General features: G+C 43.8%; 1 protein-coding gene across 9 annotated transcripts in view; it reads left to right on the top strand.

Annotated features, from left to right (window-relative positions):
- The window catches only part of PHACTR1 (phosphatase and actin regulator 1), a 309142-nt gene that overhangs the window by 275907 nt on the left and 13087 nt on the right, over window positions 1-20148 (top strand). For all 9 annotated transcript variants that reach the window (XM_042806683.1, XM_042806680.1, XM_042806681.1 and 6 more), the window contains 2 exons: window positions 10354-10409; window positions 15316-15377. In XM_042806683.1, the coding sequence (XP_042662617.1) occupies window positions 10354-10409; window positions 15316-15377 (118 nt within the window). The remainder of the gene's footprint in view (window positions 1-10353; window positions 10410-15315; window positions 15378-20148) is intronic.

Genomic DNA, 20148 nt, shown 5'->3' with positions numbered 1-20148 from the left:
GCAGGGTGGTGAAACATGAAATTCTCTAGAAAGGTAAGAATTGAATTTGCAAACAGTGTCGCAGACACAAAAGAATCACCGTTGTAAAGCATCTGCAAAGACCCAGTGTGATCAGCAGGTACCACGCATCCAGATGTGACCATTCAATGGCCAGGAGTGACCCCAACATCTGCACTGCAGCTGGCAGCACAGCTACTGGAGAGAGCTCTCCTTGTAACCTGCTTCAGTGGGTTTGTGCTTGTAATTACCGCAGCAGTTACTGCAAGAAGAGTTGTGTCTACTGGAGTTGGCTGAATAAGGGATTTTTTTGCATTTTGCACTCAAATGGAACAAAATAATTAACAAATGGGGTAGGGAAAACTGAATAAAAATAGCAAGTCGAGGCATTAATTTTTTATTACAAACTGTAAACTAGCATTTCAGGTCAGAATCAAATATTTTGTCCAATGCATTTTTTAATGCTTTTCAAAAAATTTTTTTAAAGAAAAGTATGTCTGGTGAACTGTTCTTTCAGCTGAAACTACTCACTAAGTTTGACCTCACCTTGTAGATAGTTTTGGACCTGCTGGGACTCAATTTTTTGGAAATTCTACTGTTTGTCACAAATGTTTCACCCAGACCTAATTCATAATCTTCAGGTGAACATTGTGGGCCACAGCCCTTTGCAGTAAGTCACTGCTGTTTATCACCTGCATTTCATGCAATCTGGGTGTCTGAAATCCCTCTGGCACAAAATAGTTAATCGCTTTTAAAGATCTCAAATTTGTTCACTTCTAGGACTTTTCCACTTCAGTAACAAGTCAGAGTGTGTGCACCATGCTATTTCCTATGCATCTTTTCTCCTAGAAACTGACTTACCATGGTTTTGAATTGCTAATACTTCCAAATTCTGTTATAAAAGCATTTATTTGGAATTCCTGTATTGTGGCTGTTCCAAGTCATTGAGTATTTTAGCTTCTGATTCATTTCTCAGACAGTGGATAAGTTGCTTTTTTTTGACATTATCAATGTAAAGTTCCTGTTTGGAGATGAATTTGATTTCTGCACTATTGTTCGTTTGCCTTTCTTCATTTACCACTGGTAAAATGGTCTATAACAAACTAATGTGGTCAGGAGATATACATCATTCCCCTCTCTCAGAGGAGTCTCTTTCAAGTTGTCTGTGTTAAGTGTTGAGCTTGCCGTCAGCAAGCTGGTGAAGCTCCCTGCCCAAATTTCCTTTGTTGTAACCAACAGCTCTTTGCATTTTGGATTAAGATTTGCCATGGTGATCACAGATTGTTTGGACTGACAACCAAAATTTGTTTGTTTATGTGTTTTTAATGTCCCCGGCTTGATATTTTAGCATTACAGTTGTGATAGGGCATATGTGAATAAGATAGGGTGCTGCTGCTTTTTTAATTAGACAAATCACATCCTGACAGTGCAGATACCTGCTAATGCACGGGCTGTGTCCATACAGTCACTGTGGTCCATATGTAATCAGCGTGTCATCACTGTGGTTCACAGAAGCCCATCAGGAGGTCTGATCTTCACACTGGCTAAATACAGGGAAGAGGATTCCTCCGTTATGTGCTCCAGCCCTTAACACTTCCTTGGAGCCAGCAGCTGCTTCTCAGTGTAGGCAAAATTTTTCTCAGAAGAGGATCCTTAGAGGAGAGGGGCACTGGGAAAGATCTGTGGGGTTCTAGAGGGTTGTAGGAGGTTTGGGCAGTAGCGCTGTGGTCCCGTTGTCATCCCTCAGCCTCCCCCTGTGGTTTCTTCCCTGGTCCCACAGACCTTCTTCCCACCTTCTCCATCCCAAGGCCACCACACTTGCACAGGAATAACTGATTTATTCCTATAGCAAACCATGCTCAACCATACGAGCTTCTCAGAGCACCGGGAGCCAGGGTGGGGGGACGTGGCAAGAGGGGAGGGGGCTCTGCTATTCTGGCTCTTGCTTGGAGGTGGCTCTGCTTTTAAGAGTGTAACTTTTATGGTAAGAAGCAGCTGGAGACTAGAGAGATACCCCAAATTTGTTTAATCCAAGTTGCTAAAAACACCAGAGGGTGGTGTCATAACTCCAGTCACAGCTGGCTTGGTTGAGTGACAGAGGGCTGAAGGGCTCTGGGCCCCTGTCTCGGGTCTGTTGTTTGGCAGAACGGTCCGTGGGGTAGTTCAGGAAGCCCTTCAGTAGCAGAAGACTGGGGACACCTTTGCAAATACATTAATGGTGATCTGGTCTCCTAGAGATCTTCCAAATACAAGGTTACAACTCAAAACTGAGTAAGTGCAGGAGAAGGCTCCAAAGATTAGTGTTTGGAGGAAAAGAATATAGTATTCAACCAGGAAAAAAAAAAAAAAAAAAAAAAAAAAGTAACTTACTATGAGGAGTAAGGCAAATAATGTTTCTAAGGTTTAGGATCTAGATCTTTCCTTCAAAAATGCATCTTTAAAGACTCGTTGCTGTAAGTATGTTTGTTCACAGACACAAAACCACGCTGCTATAGAAAGAAGAGATTTTAAAACAAACCAGACACAATAAAGCCTATAGATAGTAAGCATATCTATTCAGCTCAGTTTGATTTTCATTGTGCCATTTTATTCAAGACATTCATGGATTGACCTTGAACTGTGACTTATGATCTCTTTAGCTTTGTAAAATCAGCTTTTGGTTCAATATTGTTACCTTTGGAGAAGCGAGTGTCTTCTCACAATGCTGTACAGACAACAGAAGGACAATCGCTAACATTTTTTTCTTTATTACAATGGGTCCTAACATCCATCTGTTTTTTCTGGCATGCTTTAGATTTTCAACCAGCATTTAGTACATTTTTCCCTCTGGATTTCTAGTACTCAAAAATATCCTATTTTTATTGTTCCAAAAATATATTCTCAAATTAGATACATAGTAAATTCCCTCCTCTAAAAAAGATTGTTCTTTGCTTCCTACTGCAGTTGGATATTTTGCTCTTGGGATTAGGGATGAGAGATTTGAGAATTAATGCTGCAAAGCTCATGTGGTGTAACTGTCTTAATTTCACCATGCCCATTTTGTTTTTTAAAACCATTTAAACTTGCATGATCATATTTTATGTGAACAGCCAGCATTTGGGTAAAAGGTTTGATGTTAATGAAGCAGTACAACAATGAAACAGAGGCGGCTCCATTTTAGAGCTTGAGGTATGAGACTTGAGCTTGCATGATCTTGCGATGTTCCGCATATCAGTAGTCATTTTAAGCTAGTATTATTGAAAAGGGAGCCAAAATCTGAATTTGTGTGTCTAGCACTACTTGGCTTTATCTTTAGAACAGAGTAAGATATTAAGTAATTCCTTAGGAAAATGCAGGTGCCTGCACTGTGATACTGTGGTCTAATGAAAGATAGATGACTACTTGGGTATGTCGTTATTCACACTGTTTCTACTCAGAGTCATAGGACTACCCAGTAATTCCTTTTTTAACGTTAACAAAATAGAGTTCATGACCCAAGAGGAGTCTGCTTTATTTGGGTATTTTAAAGAAGTATGTTCTGTATATGATAGGCAAGATTTTAACTTTATGCAGACATAATGAATTGTCAAAATCTACATTTTGAATATGATTCTCTTTCCACAGGAGACCTAATCAGGACAGCCTGTTCTTTCTTGGGGAGCTTGTAACTTTCCCAAGAGTAAATCAAAATCATAATAAATCAATCCCTCAGTCAGCTGTAACAGGAAAGACTGCATTATTTGCACTATGAGTCAAGAATGGATTCATGTGGGCCAAAGAATGAGAAAACAAATTGGTCAGGTTTAGAGTTTTAAACAAAGGGCCAGCTTGGTTATATTTTTCGCTATCCACAGATGCTTGAGCAAGCAGAAAATTTGCTGATTAGTTTTCCTAAAAATCCTCACCGCAATCCAGACTAGGCAGAGCTTTAAAGTTTATATTGAAGCTGTTTCTCAACACAAAACCAGTTCTGGGATAAGCATAATTTTTGGGTGTAGTGAAAGACTGCTTAGAGCCTAAATTAAAATCTGAATAATCTTAGTTGAAAATGTGATCTTCCTGCAGAGCCCAGCTGGATACATGACTGCAGATGTGTTACGGGAACTGTTACTGGGTTGGTTCACGTGCCAGACAGCTCTGTATTTCTTGCGGTGCACTAGGAAGAACTGCTGAGCAAAAGCCTTGCCTCTCTCCTCTGGGACATGGGACTGTTGTAGCTATCCTGGACCAGGCAGTCCAGTCCAGGGAACAAACTGGGATGCTGAGGCAGCAGAAGTACCTTGCCAGTAAGGCACCATCAGAAAGTACTTAGATCTTCAACTGATACTTAATCGTTTTTTAAATTTTCACCAAAAGCAAACACTTCCTATGAAAATTATCTAACTACTTCTCATACAAACTCCCAGTGGTGCTTCTCCCATTTTCCCCGGAATAAACTGGGGTCTCTGCCCACTTTGGTCTGCCCTAGTCATCGCCACAGGCTTCTTTATAGCTGCAGGAGCACCACCATCTCCCAGGGGCTGAACATTTAAAATCAACAGGGAAGTGCAGAGCAGTCATTACATAGTAACTGAATCGTGGAAAACACTCCTTATGGTTTTATTGCCTTAATTTCTCAGGAAAAGGAGATGTAAGCCATATTATCATGACTGATACCGGGAGACTTGTCACCCAGGAAAAAGAGCTTAAAGAAAGAGATAATGTATCCTACAAATTAGCCCACATCTTAATGGAGTCTAGTACAGGAATTTTAATGGTGTAAAACTCTTACATTTGCTTCTTTGGGTAGGGATTTTCTATTTAATACGCCTTCAGATTATTCACTCATTGATAAAACTGTTTTTAATCCCATTTTATAAATCCTGTTAGGAGAAGGATAGTTCTCTGTAGGCTCTAAAGTCTGGCTGGCAATATCTAGGCTGATACTTCAGAGAAAGTGAACCTCCAGGCTTACAAATATTTTTTGCTCATTGTGCAGTGATGTAAGGAAAGAAGGTAGTTCATTCCTGTCCTCTGCTAACAGTTAACTGGCAGAAGCAAATACAAGATTTTCTTCTCCTCCATTTTTCTCTTCCAATTTTCTGTACTTGGCATGGGAGTGCAAAGAGCCCCTGGTAGCCTATACTTCATCATTATTGCTTTGCTATCAGCATTGTTATTGGGAAAGGCAAGCTAAATTAAGCAACAGTAAGACTCTTTACTCCCATTGAATTTTCCTCATGTCGAATTATATAGCAGATGTAAATCAGTGCTGTTCTACTGGCTTCAGTCGTGCTCATTTATGCCAACTAAAGAGCAATGTGACAAGTAGTTCTTTGTAGCAGCTGGCTTCTCAAGTGCCCAGCTCAGATTTACTCCTCTCTTAGCACAATCTCCATGGTGGTATGAACCTTGGAACTGAGTAACAAGATTTGCATCTACAGAATAAATTCAGGAGCTGCTCCAGAGGTTATGCCCCGCTGTGCTCAGAAGTTATTTTACATCAGGGTGACCTATGTCATCAGGAAAAGTTGTATGAGCGTGACTGGGCTCCGAGACATTTTGGTGATGTTCTGGACACGTCACCATGCTGCTGCGTGGCCTGTTGTGACCACCCGTGACCTGTTTGCCCATCAGTCCTGCTCGTGGGTCACGCACACGAGATGTCACCATTCAAGCGCTGGAGAGCTGCTGGGTTCTGCCTCTTGTGTCTGCAAACACTCAGAGTTAATAAGCCTGGCAAGGATATGGGGCATCATTCTCCAGCAAGCCCTGTACTATATCCAGCCGTTATACTTACAATGACCCCATACTAAGCTCTTAAATTTTCTTGTCCTCTGGGCAGAGGCAAGGAGGAATTCTCAGCACCCAGAAGACAAGTATCCAGCACCATCCTGCTCACATAGCAACGAGCTGGATGGCATTAGCCAGCTCTTTCTCAGAGCTCATCCACAGCAAAACAAGAGATGAAGGAGGGAAACCCCATGACTTCTAGCAGGGGACAGCCTGGGCAGCCAGGAGCGCCTTCCTTCAAAGGTGCTACCAGACAAAAGGGCTGCAAGAACCTGACCCTCAGCCCCACAACTAGTTGGCCACTGTCCTGAGAGCCCTCTGGGTATGGCTGCACTGCAGAGCAGGGTAAGCATCACTGCGTGGGCTCTTCATCTAAGTATTTTGAATTGCCTGGGGGGATGTACAGGCAGTTTCTCCTTTTATTGTTCCTGCAGGACACCGCCACATGGAGTAGAAACTTCCCATTCTGAGTTCTCAGTTTGCTGGGCAGGCTCCAAACAGTAGCATCCATCAGTGAAAACGCTGCCTGCCTTTCTTCTGGCTCCCTGAAGAGATTACACCCCCACCAGCCAATATTTTAGGTCTAACTGATTTTGCATGATTGTCCCTCCTGCCCCCAAACTCCTACTCATCCAGCATGACGTGCCCAGTTCAGAGCAAATTAAAAACAAAACAAAACAAAAAACGCACCCAACCACGCAATGTCCTTACAAAGAGCTGCTCAGCTCTTGTTGTATAGTTCTAGCACAAGGAGCATGGTGCATTTTCATCATGCAGGGAATTAATTTAGAAAATTGGTTTGCTGTCAAGTTTATCTTTGTAAATGTGAGCAAACTGTTTTATTTTTCACTGACAATCTCATTTGGATATTATTTTTTCAGTGAAATCCTAGCAAGGCTTTCTTTATGTCACCATAAATCTTAGGAAGGTTTTCTTTGTAGTAAAACCTCTGTCAGTGTATTTGCAAAGCTGTTATTAACAATATTGCGAAGACATATGAAGTATAAACCAAGCAATACATTGCAAAGCGCAAATTATAAAACACAAGCTTTCCTATCCTCTCGGATGCCTGAGGCTTATTGCAAAGCTGCATGAATGGCACAGTGAAGGTCAAGCATGTTCGCACAAGAGAATTTTAGATACAGAAAGTGCTGTTAAAGGTTGTTACTTTTTAAAGCCTGACTTGCCTGTTCTTTGGTTAGACACCTATGCTCATATAGTTCCATGAAGCAGCCAGTTACCTTGCTGATCAACAGCAGCTCTGCACATCCCTCTTCATTCTTTACAGTTTTTGCAAACAGATCTGTTCTTTGCTGTTGCACCAGGCTCCTTCCTCACCTCTGCTTTCTCCTGTTTATTCTGATTGTGCTGCTAATGAGACATTTGTTTCCTGACCTCTGGCTTCCTGACAGCCTCGTGCAGCCTCTGTGATGTTACATTAAATAAGGCACAGCAGCAATCCAGCAATCAAACTACCAAAATCAACCTCTGCAAGATAGGTGGGCATCATTAATATTTTTTATTCTGGGCAGCACAGGAGGGAAGGCAGAAGAGGGGAGGTATCAAGCCTGGTGTTTGCCAATATCAGAATGGCACACTGGAGATGGTATACTGAAATTTGGTGGGAAAAAAAACTGTGTCTTTGCAGCCATGGTAACAAAGCAATAGCTGCTTATGTTTCTTGATTTACAGGTTCAGTATCAAGATTTTCAGAGATGGTAGTATTTACAGCTGTTCAACATCTGGCAAATCTAGAATTTGAGAGGCAAGAAAAAAAGAACTAAAAGCTGTTCTGAGAAACTGGTGGAGTTGTTTGTGAAGCCCAAAGAGAGTTTGGGAGCAGAAATCACTGTGGCAGCAAGAGAAGAAATGAGATTAAAAAACAAGAGACCAAGAAAAGAAATAATTCTGAGACCTCGGAAGCAAAGGGCTAGCTAGGGAAAAGTCTGGTTTGATGGAGGAGTTCATCAAGGAGGGACTTACAAAGAGGAGGCAGGAGCAAGCTCAATCAACCCAAAAGGATGATGGAAATGGGGGTGTAGCAGCAGTTCACAGAGGTGAAAGCAGACAGTGGTACTGGCGGCCTGGCACCGCCACAGCTTCTCTTCATTGCCGCCTTTATCCTCCAGCTGTGCTTCTCCACCTGCTCTGTAAGGACTGGTCATGATTTTGTTACACTACAAGGGTACTTTATCTTTTCCTACTGCCTAGGTCTTGCTATTAAAAATTCTTGGCTTTGTACGAGTGCAGAAGCAATCAACAACCTATGAATGCAGATAGCTTCAGATCTCCAGATTGTATCTATCAAAAGTATCCCGGCTTTTTCTGCCATGCGAGTGCATTGCTTGAAAGTGATGGAGCACACTGCAGCCTGAAAAGGGGGGATTATGGGGTCCATAAAGTAATTTGACTCTCAAAGGGGAACACAGGTCACAGGGATTCGTGGCTGGCCCAGCAGCACAGGGAAGAATCCCACAGTCTGTAGGTCTCTGAGCAGCACAGAAGTAGAGGGTGCATATAGGGCATACTTGGAGGAAGTCTCTGTCGTCTTGCGTGGAAGTAATGACACAGTGAAGTGAAAGCTTTCTTTAAATGCACGTACCCCAGTAAACACATGGAAAACTTGGTCGTTTTTGTGAATGACCTTTGCAGATAGATGAAACTTCTGCCTTTTCTTGGAAACGCTCCAATGTGAACTGTACTTGACAGCACTGTTAGCTGAGTGCTTCAATCCTGTTTTCTTGGAAAGGGGAGGACGTTTTTGGGAGCACTGTCTTCAGACTTTTATTCAGGTCTATTCAGACCTTTTACTTGTTGTGTAATGTATGTTTCTGTAGAAGCAGCCACACATGGGATGGCTGGAGTCCATTCTTAATATCCCTCTGAGGCATCCTCTTGAAAAGCATCACAGTGCAGTGGATTAAAAATAATTGTGTAACTCGATTCCTGCAGACACACATGGTGGGACTAAGAGTGGCAACTTTTTGATTCTTGTGGGCTGCTAGAAATATAGTAGTTTTAATTGCTTCATAGTCCTAAGATGAAGTCTCCCATTAGCAACAGCTACTGTATCTTAAAGGTGGTAATAGTGCTTGCACTTGACTAGCACTTTCTGTCTTCCAAGTACTTTGCAGGCGTTCTTTACTTCTGAGTTAAGGATGAGTTTCTGTCCCTTTCAACACTTTTCCAATGAGACAAATGTTCAATCTGCCGTGAGGAAGAGACAAAGCTAATGACTCCCGTGGAATAGGGCCCTGTTCTGCTGGTTTGCTGTTGTGGTGTAAAGTGGCCCCAAAGGACGTATGTCTGGTATCACCTCTGCTGGTGGAGATCTTCGGGCTGGATGAAGTCAGATGCCCGTAGCGCTTCTGCCCACGTAGGGCGGGTGTAGGGTTGGGCTCCTACTCCCCCCACACGCTTCCCCCCCCCCCCCCCCGTGCACCACGCGTGACGTGAGGGGCAGGGGTATCGGAACTGGTGCTCGGGTGAGCTCCTGGCTCTGGAGAGGGCTGGAGGGGGGGATGCGTGCACCTCTGAGCAGCGACTCAACCCCTGTGTTGTGGGGAGCCGGTGCCAGACACCCCTCACCCAGCCTGGCAGAGGCAGACCCGTGGCAGTGAGCGTCTGTGCCCCGGGTCGGGGGAAGCGTTCGCTGCAGGGGATGGAGCCACGCGGCCGGCATTCACATCACGTTTCCTATCGGTACCCAGTACCTCTCAGGGGGACTGATGCTCCAACTGGCAGAGACTGGGGCCCCCAAGTTGGGAACGTCTCTGAATGACCGCATCTGAAGGAAGAGGAGGCTCTGTCCTGTCACTGGCATCATCGACAAAACTCCCATTGACTCGGAGGAGAGTATGAGGAGGCCCAACAGTGCTGACTTCTGATGTCATCTCCCTGATTTACTTCTCCAAAGACCCCTTTGTGCTTCTCTCCCTTGCTTTGTATTCTGAATATTCAGACCATTTCTCTGCGCAGGGTCGCCATTTGTAATTAGGTTGCGGTTTTTGTGACCCCGTTACGTACAGGTTGACTAGCAAGTCACGCTGATCCTTCAATGTAAGATTTAATAAAAGCCAGAAGAGGGGGAGGAGGGAAGCGAGGGTGTGGAGGAGGAGAAGGGCTGCTATTGTTCTGCCCTCAACGCTGCCAAACTATCCCTTGTTTTTTTCTGTGGACTGTCTGTCTGTTCAAACAGCGTTTGAACAAACGAGTCGCAGCCAGGAGGCTGGCGAGAGGGCAGCGAGAGGGTTAGCTGGGTCTCAGCTAGAAATACTTGCGCAAGTCAGGAAGCAGGAATGAGAGGAAGGAAATTAAGTGGAGACATCTGTGTAGCTTAACTTTCAGCAGCTCTGCCTGGGGTAGGGGTGGGAGAGTCATGCCTAAGATGACATAACGTATTTTGTCTTTCGTGAGTTGAAAACAGAGGAAACTGCTAAAGCGAAGCATGGTCTGTGTCACGCATGGTCCGGGAGTACCAAGTACATAATGGAGCAGTGTCAGTGTTTTCTGCTCTGTCTTTCACACCCCAAAATAGCTCTTCAAGACAGAGGACTGAGGAGAATATGATATGGTCCAAAAACTGATCTTGGACTTTTTTCGCAGGCGACTGAGCCAGAGGCCAACTGCTGAAGAATTGGAGCAGAGAAACATACTGAAACGTAAGTCCTGATACTGCTGACATTTAACCTGAAGCCAGTAAGATTGGGTTAATTTAGATGTATGCTGGGTGTTTTTTATAAAACATCCAACTATTCTATACGTGCATCATTAATAATAATAAAGTGCATCATAAATGCAAATAAGTGTACAAGTCCGTAGCAACATCTAGAGCTGCAGAAACAATTCTTTAAAATTGAATCAGTGAATTCACAAAAATAAACAGTATACGGGGAAAAAAATCCAGACGTTAAATCTCTTTTGCAAGTCCTGTTCCAAACAGAGGGTTGGTCATTCTGAAAAGCCTTTATGCAGCTCTTACACAGATGAGCATCCCGCTATAAGTTAGTAAAGACATTAGGGCATGGCTCGATTAGTTTTCCTAAAAATCTTCACAGCAATCTAAACTGGGTGGAGCCTTTATTCAATTAAAAAAGAAATAAATGTGACTCGATTATTTCCCTGAAATGTTCCCCTGGAGCTCTTCCTTCCAAGACAAAAACTTGCTGGTAGATCCTCAAAATGTGAAATGATACTTTAAATGGACAAAATACCATTTAGAGACCCTGATCTGAGTTAAGTTAGTAGATATATTGCCGTCAGCTCCAGCGGAAGCAGAACTGAGTCTATCACGAATCTCTTAATCTCATAAATGAATAGGAAAAAAATGAGTTTCTTTTAATCACATTGAAGTGGTTTGAATATTTTTTAAAAATTTTAAAAGCTTTGGAAACGAGAAATAAAATAAACAAGTTCTTCCCTTTTTAAGTTAGTGAATGTATCGTTCCAGGGAAATTTTTAAAAATTACTCCAGATAAAGTATTCCTAAATGGTACCTTAGACAAACTATCTCTTTAGGTAGGTCCATAATGTACCTTCTCTTGTTGTTCAAATAACTACATTGCACAGAATAATAAAAAGGTGATAGCAGGAGATGAATTCTCTGAAAATGAGCAGAATTGATTGATTAAATACTTCAAAATCAAATTCCTAGCAAGTTAATGATATTGTTAACACTCAGCAGGGTTTTTTCATCTGTTCGTGTTATTACACATGGCGGACAGAGAGGGGGATGCCGCTGTCGGTGCGGAGGTGATCGGACTGGGCAGCCAATTTTTCTGGGCGAGCCCCAGGCACCCAGAGAAGCCGTTTGTTTGGGGCCAGCCCAAAGTGTGCTCCGACCGCCTGCTCCTCATTCCCATGGCTGGCTGCTGGAGGAAGTCCAGGGCAAAATCTGGGGAAATAGGTGGCACGTCCAGATGTGATTGTCTCACAGCGGCACATCTGGAGCGGGGCGGGGAGAACCTGGGAGGTGACTGATGCCAGGCTCCGGTGAGGAGGGACAGGGGCCAGTTCTCTGGGCAGCTCATCCCAGGACTTATGAACAAACACGCGTCGTGCACCACCTGGCACTGGTGTGTGACCAGGAAACACTGGGGAGGGTGACTGGCGGGCAGTGGGGGTCACGGGCAGCTGCTTTGGCAGCAGTGTTTGAACCAGCATCGTTGGAGAGGCTGCACCGCCAGCGCCAAGTGCCCTTATAGAGATTCCTACAGGTCACGTTGCCAAGCGCAGCGGTCACGCAGCGACCTGAAGATGTCTTACATTTCAGAGGAATTTATCCCCTGAGTCACATTAGTTTCTTTCTGAATTGAATAAAGACAGGGATTAAATTGACAGGGATGTGTTTGAAAATATTAACCTGAATCCAGAACTATGCTGTATTTCCTAAGTGGAATTTCTGTAGCTTGGTTCCTAAGCACAGATCTGCCCCAAAACATGTGTGTCTTCGTAGAAAAACAGCTTCATAATTACAGGAAAAAAGAATGTGGTATTTCTGAGGCATCCCAACTTTTGGTGAAGCACAGCAGGAAAGGAACAAAATACTAAAATAGTTACATAATTAAAAAAAAAAAAAAGAAAGCATAAACTACTCCACCCTTAAACAAGCAAATATAAATAGTGCCTGGTTTGAACACCACTTTATGTCCTTTCCCTAGACTTCTGGGAAGGAGAATTATAATAAATGTAATGGAGCCTACAGAAAAAGAGTTATAGGAAGCAATAATGAAAAGAATGTAAATTCTCTGCATAAGCAGGTCAAGCAATTTGGTAAAGCCCAGTCCAGAGCATGCATACACAGGAAAAAAACAAAACAAAACAAAACAAGAACCAGCAAGCTCTCAAGTAGACTAAATAGGATTTCCTCTGCAGTTAAATCTGAAATCTCCTGCATGCAAATGTCATGTCTGGTACCATGATGTTCCTGTTACACGTGTAACCACATTGTTGCCCATTCATATGGGAAGAAATGAGGCAAAATGTGGTGGGGCAGCCAGTCTTTATATATGAAGTAATCACTTCCAAGCTCTGTGCTGCTGCAGTAATTATGAGATGGTCATCTTCACTGAATTACAATGGCAAACAGCGACTCTGGTGCTTGAAGGGTCCTTCACTGAAGCGTACCCAATTCTTATTTAAGTCAAAGGCATGTAGTGAGAGGAGGCCAGACCTGCAGGGTTAGTGTGAAGACTAAAGAACACTTTTTTCCAGTTAATACTTGCTGGCCAAATTTATGGTGAAGGATGCCTCAATCCCCCTCGCACCCCACCCCCATGCCACTTCTCAGACGGATACAAGTAGTTCAGTTGTCAGCCTGGCACATTCAGAGTTGCATAAATTCCTCACAAAAATGATGGTTAGGTAGGCTCTAAGGATCTCAGACAGTACTGGGGGACATTTCACACAGAAATTAGGCCTGAAAATCACACCTGTACCCACCCATCCTCAGGCACACCAATCTAGAGAAACGGAGTATCTCCTGAACACCTAAGATAAAATAAAGCAACAGTTTTGTAGCTTCAGGAGATTGGCATGACTTAATTAACTTTAAAGAAATAGCTAAAACAAAGTTGCTTTCTGTTTTGGGAGGAGAATGTATTCCTAATTCCCAGGTTTTACCTGACCGAGGTCTTCAGCCTGCCTGGCTGTCTCTGAAGGTGTGTGGCTGGGCTGCGAAGTGAGGAGAAAATAAAGGCATCGTATCCCAAGCGCAAAAATGAATGGCCATAACTTTTATATACAGCTACTCTGCTGCTTGCAGTTCTACCCTGACTCTGTGTGGGCTGTATTTAGCACTGTGTCTCTCTGGCTTAACCTTACAAGGATTTAGTAGTGGCTCTTCAAATATGAGACTCAAAGGGAAGAACAAAATTGCTACAGGAGCAATTGCTAGAAGAGAATCCAGCCCAGTAGGGACAGGAACCACTGAAAGAGGAAAAATACATTTATCAGTATAGGTATTCCAGTTATAATTTAAAAAGTCATTTGTGCCTCTGTTATTTCACTCCAGTATCAGTTTCCTTCTTCCTGAAAACGTAAGCAGCGTTTTTAGTAACATGGCATTTAAAGATCAGAAGCGTATTGTAAAACATCGTAACACTGACTGGCTCTTTATCCACTTCGGTGGAGATTTCCCAGTCCTGCTGAAATCAGTGACCAGTTATGATAGACCTGTCAGCTCTAGCACCCTGAGCAGAAAGAAACCTGGCTTCCAGCCGAGCCCTCCTCACCTGAGGATGGACTCCTGTGCTCTCTGAGCCTTAGGTCTGATTTCTGCGTGTGAATGCATTGGTTTGAAACATTGCATCTCCTCCGCTGTGGGCAGACTTCCATTGGGTTAGGACCTCCTTGTATTATTTTTGGGTTGTCCCAGTTGGTTAGTGGGAGTGCTGACCTGTGCTCTCATGGCTGAAGAAGTTACGGCTGGCCGTTTATTACCACCACTCTGCCAGAGGTGCCTGCTTCTCCCACAGGATCACTGGAGAGGAACGTGGGGTTCCCCTTTGGGTTTAATTCAACTCAAAGTTGGGCCGTTTAAATCAAGCCTCCTATCCCATACTAGCCTTTGAATTGCATCATCTCCCCTGCAGCAAGTTGTTCCTGCCTGCACTAGTCCTCTTTGAGTGAAAACCAGATCACACCAGGGCCACAGGGTACTTGTTGGAAAAGCTTGATGAGTTGTGTTTGCTCTGGTCTGTTAGGCGTGGGCATGACTGGAGTAAGGAGCAGTTCAGTCACCAACGAAGCAGTGGAAACAGAGCCTAACTGATTGAGGAGCTGAGTACCTAGAAACCTGGGCTTTTAGTGACTTTCAGTAAAGTTCAGTGCAAAGATATGTATGACTGCTCCTAAGTTGAGGAAAAGTTAGTGTACTCAAATGTTATTGTCCTCTTGAGGGATAATGTTCGAGGCTTGCCCTGGTAAGAACTTGTAACATGTGACCCTTAGGCTTAATGTTGAAAGTGAAGTGAATTGCCCTGGGGTGTGCTTTTGCGCTCCAATTGGATGCGGTGAAGGCACAGGGTGGGAGGACACTCTCTCCTTACTCTGCTCACATCATGGGAAGTTTCAGATTTTGCCTGGCAGCCCTATTCTGATTTTTATTTTTCCATTCTCTCCAAAGGGTAGCAGCAAGAAACAATTCTGTAGATGGCGGGGGAAAAAAAAAAAAAAAATAGAAAATGCATGTGTTTCTTTTCCAGTCATTGACCTTGCACCCTCTCAGAATCCAACCGTAGCTGGACCCCCTGAGGCCACCAGGCCTGTGGGCAGGGAGATAACAGTTTAACAGTTTCTGAGGAGCTGGCTCACTGCCTGGCCCTTTTAGAAAGAGACACACCTGAAGGGGTGCCAACACAGGCAAAGGAGGGAGGCTGTGGATGTTTTATGAAGTGTGTGAGGAAGCACGGAGGCTACAGATCCAGGATAGTTCACCAGCCCCAGAGGGACATGCTGTGCATCAGAGAGGTCCTGAAACGTTAATATACTGATGGAGAGGCTGGTTTTGTTGCATACTGTGCATGCCTAATGTGTCCACAGCCTGAGATCCTTGTAAATCTTTTACAGCCCGGAATGAGCAAGAGGAGCAGGAGGAAAAACGAGAGATAAAGAGAAGATTAACACGTAAGGTGAGAAGCAACTTTGATGACACTACTGTAACTTTCTCCCTCCTGCATATTTGTTTGCCTTTTTCCTTTTGCTCAGCACCATTTTAAAAAGTAGAGTGTGAAAGAACTCTTAAAAGAAATCTTTGAAAGAAATCACCAATGTTACAGGGTGTAAGTCCAAGTGAAGGAAAACAATTTGCAGGCTGTTGCTGGTAACATTTTGAAATGAGACCATAGAAGATCTAGTCTTAGTAACAAAAGGAGATTTGAACAGTGAAAAATAGAGGGCCTAGCACTGGTCTAACCCTGCTCCCTGTAAATGTAATAGCTTCTGCAGCCACTACCAAGAGAGCAAAGTTAAAAAACAGTGCTGATTCCATTTGAAAATTCCACTTTAAAAAAAACATAAAACTGGGAAGTAAACTTTTTCTGGGAAGGGAGATTGTCACTCGAGGCATTTAAACTAAATAGTGACAAGTACTTGCAAAATGGTGTATAGTGCAAAAAACAATCTTGTATTGGTAGGGAAGGATGGAAAAAACAGCATAGTTTGGTTTTGGTTTTCTCCCATTTGAAAATCATTTACTCTTAAAACTGAAGAACAATCATTTCAGATACACACATTCAGTTTTCGCAGCTGTTGTAAACGTCTACAGATGCCCCAACGTACACAGCCAACAATCCATCCTGTTATTGCAGATAAACTTTATTTCACCAGTGACATATTTCCTGTCTCCAGAGGTGGAGAAAGCCCCCTGAAAACTCACATGCTTGCGAAGCAGCGCCAATCCATGCCTGTACATTTTTAAATGGCTTAGTCTTTTTTGACCTATGTGATCACACGCTTTTATGGTATAAATAATGACAAGGAAAGGCCACTAAATATACATGGAAAGGTTACATTCAGAGAGCTGAATTGCTTTCTTTTGTGGTTAAAAATCTCACGCCTGTTCTCAGCTCACGTAAATCAGCAGAGTTCTCGGTCACCAACAGGGGAATACTGCTGTTGTCTGAAGGAGCTAAGATTGCAGCCCAGGGAGCTGTAATATTATTTTTAAAACACTTAAATTCCTGACAACAATGGCAGGGATGGTCTCACATCCCCTCGTAGCACTGCCTGAAAGAAAAGATCCTAACTGCATTGCAGATGTTTTATGGGACTTATGCCCTGCGCAAAGGCGAGAAATACCGTTTTACCAGGCTTTTGATTTCCCTGTACATTGAAGAGTAAACACGTACAGGAATCCAATCCAAAGCTTGATGCCATTTGATGAACGGCTGTAATAGATACAAAGCAAAGCTACCCAGACCCAATCTTGCTGCCTAAGAGGTGAGGGCTCGCTAACTCATCTGGCGTTATCGCCGTACAGTTCCCATCCTCCGCTATTATGTAGGAAAGGTACAAAGCACACGAATTGTCTGTTGCAGGCAGAGGCCACATGCTCAACTAAAACGCCCAGGCTGCTGTAGCATCGCAGCAGTGTCTGCTCCCTGAAACCTCCGCAGGTGTCTGTGAGATTCCTTTCTTTGGCTTGTTTGCACCTTTAAGTAGGAGCAGCGGTGAGAGCAGCATCAGTCCGAGCCCTGGGCGGTCAGCTCTTTAATGTTCACAGCCCTGTTTCTAGTCACATTCCTTTTAGCCTTTTTTGGCTTCTTCCCTAGTAAAGATTTTTCTCCCCGACGTTTGTGAGGTTGGTAGCAACGTGACTTAGCGTTGTTTGATTTCGATCATCTTTCTAAACTGTTGTAAGTTGCTGTAGTGACACATGTAATTTTAAAGAAAGAACCACAGGCCTGGTCTAACAACAAATTTTGTTCTCACCTACCAAACATACTGTCATAAAAGCTCAGAAATCACTAGAGGAAAGAATTCAGTAAAGTGTGCAAGTGGATAGATAACAACTAGAAATGCCAACCACCTAGTGAATCCTGCAAAAATTGTTGTTATTCCCCAGCTCTGTCTTTCCTGAGCATGTCCCAGATGTGTCATTGCGTCTGCAGCAGAGTGGCAGACTCCTTCTGTCAATTTGTACCGAAGTCTTATTACCAAACCCTTTTAAACCTCAGATCAAGCAGACGTTTAATTGAGCACGGCAGACTTCTCTGTTTGCACTGAGTTTTAATGCACACACATGCCCACAGGGTAAATTCAACATCAGGAAAGTACACCACGTTGCCTCCTCATAACCACGTGTAGCTGGTAATAAGAAGGGAAGGGGGTTCTGCAGAAGCTGCCGACAAGACTTTTGACATTGCACTGTAGAAACTGCTACTGTCACCTATTTTTTTGGTGGCATTATTCCAACTCCAAGGGAACAACCCACTTCATCCATTAAAAAGCTGTTCTTACAATTCCTTCAGCGCTGACATTTTGGTACAGTATTATGATGATAAGTTTGAACATGACATGCTGTAATAAGTAAGATTACCTTGCTAGGTCTAGATGCCTTATTAAAGTCAGCAATAAATATCCAGTTGAATTCATCATCTGGACAGGCAATTTCTAAAAAAAAAAAAAATTTAAATCAGGTGACCTATAGTGAGCTGCCCATTTAAGCACTTTTCATCCTCTCAGACTCATCTAACTCCAAATTACCTGGGGATAGGGAATAGCTGCCATTCAGGAGCAAAACGAAGGCAAATGCTGTTTGGAACAATTTCTCTGTAGCTTGTGTCCCTCCTGCCCAAGGAAGGAGAGATGAAGAGTGTTTACCTGTCACCTGAGATGTCCATAGATGGGTCCCAAACATCCATCACCCCTGTGGTCCCTCTCCTTGCCCCTCAGGGGCCAACGAGCACCTTTGGGCGCATGGACTTGCCTCATTTGAGTGGAAGGACGTGAGGATTAGGATGGATTTTTCTCTGAGCACTGGTCTTGGCCCACAAGCCCATTCCAGGGATATTAACGTGCAGGGGCCCTCTGGGAGAAGCGTTGCAGGCGGGTCCCCTCCGCAAGGAGATCTGGGCCCCCAGGAATTACTACTAGGAATTTATCCTCTCTGAACTGCAGTGAATTTGGCCAAGCACCAAGGCAATTAACACAAGCCTGAACTCCCCCTGAGGACTTCCATTAGAGAGAGAGTCATAACCTGGATTAACAGAACACGTTACAAATCACTTGCAAAGAGGAATAAAACTCTTCTTTTCCTGCCTTCTCTTCTCTCAAACAGCATCATGCTCCCCACTCCCCAGAGCTGTTTACTGCTTCCTATACCCCACTGTCAATAGCTAATCTTTCCTGGAGGTCTTGCTCCAAAACTAAAAATCTCATAGCAGTAATATCGACAACCAAAATGATGAGGTGGGGCTGCTTCTTAAAATCCATGCAATAATCTGAAGCCTTTGCTCCCTGAAACAACTTAAACTCTCTGTTCAATGGTGCCTTACTGGGAAACGTCTCACAGTTGAATCTTTTCTTTAATTGACCTCCGCTGGCTTGTATCAGCACAGGCTGTTCAAAATAATGAACTCTCGAAAGAGGTGGGACTCATCAGATGGAGGTGAGAGGGAGGCGGGAGGAGGGGAAAGGTCAGAGAAGAAGAAAGGTTAGCAGCTAATTTGGATAAACTGCATTTATAGTCAGAGGTAAAGGTCTTTGGGAATTTTCATCACACCCTGCTCCTGTGTCTTACCACAAAGGGTGGGGGCAAAGGAGAGAGGGGGTTGTGTGGGCTGCTAGTTTGGATCTGTAATTTTTCACCTTGGTTTCTTCCTTAAATACGAACCATAACATTTTAACGAGGTGACAAAGCAGGCACCGATGGCGTGACAGGACAAGCTTCATTGTGACTGAAGTGGAGCAAACTCAGCATTTCCCACTGGACTAAATTCTCAGACCAGACTGGCGAGAGTATGTCCCCCTCCACTTTACCTTGTGGCGGTGCTTGGGTTTGCTTCATTTCCCATGCCGAGAGCAAAGGGGGTTGTGTCAAACCTTCCCTAGCAAATCGGCTTAGTATCAGAGTTTGGAACATGCCCATTTTTATTTCCATTGATAGAGAATATCCAGAGGAACACTTGACCTCCCGTGATGAGACATGGGAGGTCCTGTCCTCATTTACACTGCTTTTGCATTAATACCAATCCGTTTACTACAAAAGGGATTTTTTGCCCTGGTTCACGCTTGGGTAAGGAGGTCACTCACCATGAAGTTACCCTGCTCCCTCAGCTCACAAATCTTCACACAGGTAAAGAGAAATGTGTATGCCCAGGTGGCACACCCCAAAAAAGTCCAGACACACACGTGCACATCCCTTTGATGTTAACAGAAGTCAGTAAAACAGGGTCCAGCTCACCGAGCAAGATCCCTTTCCCCCCGGCTTGGAGCACCACCGCCTCGTGCAGGCAATTGCATCGTGTCCTTGACCACGTCCTTTTACTGTAAGTTTTGAACGTGCCCTGTTCTTTCTGCCTGATAGAAGAAGCAGAGCTCATTCGCAGGTGTTGCCCAAGAAGGATTGTGTAGCATTAAGCAATTTTGACCCAAGAGACGACAGCCTGCAGGTCGTAAAAATAAACTCCAAGGTGAGCTGTACCTCAACGTGAACAGACATTGAACTGACACTTACAGTGGGGCTGCTCAGAGTCTGTTCTGCAAAGCTGTTTCAGGAGTTAAGGGTGCTCTGGACAGCCCAAACAGAGAGAGGCCCTCATGCTTAGCAGCTCACAAGAAATCTCTGCAATGGCGTGAGAAAGAGGCAGGGGAGCTTGTTAACCGTTCAAATAACATAGCATTAATTAATTGCTTTTAGAAAACCACTCAGTGTGGTTGTCCCTCTCTTTACATTTCGTA

This window comes from Tyto alba, unplaced genomic scaffold, assembly GCF_018691265.1.
Source record: "Tyto alba isolate M040663 unplaced genomic scaffold, T.alba_DEE_v4.0 Super-Scaffold_48, whole genome shotgun sequence".
Taxonomy (NCBI): domain Eukaryota; kingdom Metazoa; phylum Chordata; class Aves; order Strigiformes; family Tytonidae; genus Tyto; species Tyto alba.
Note: the sequence above shows the minus strand (reverse complement) of the source record. Positions and strands in the feature narration are given on the sequence as shown.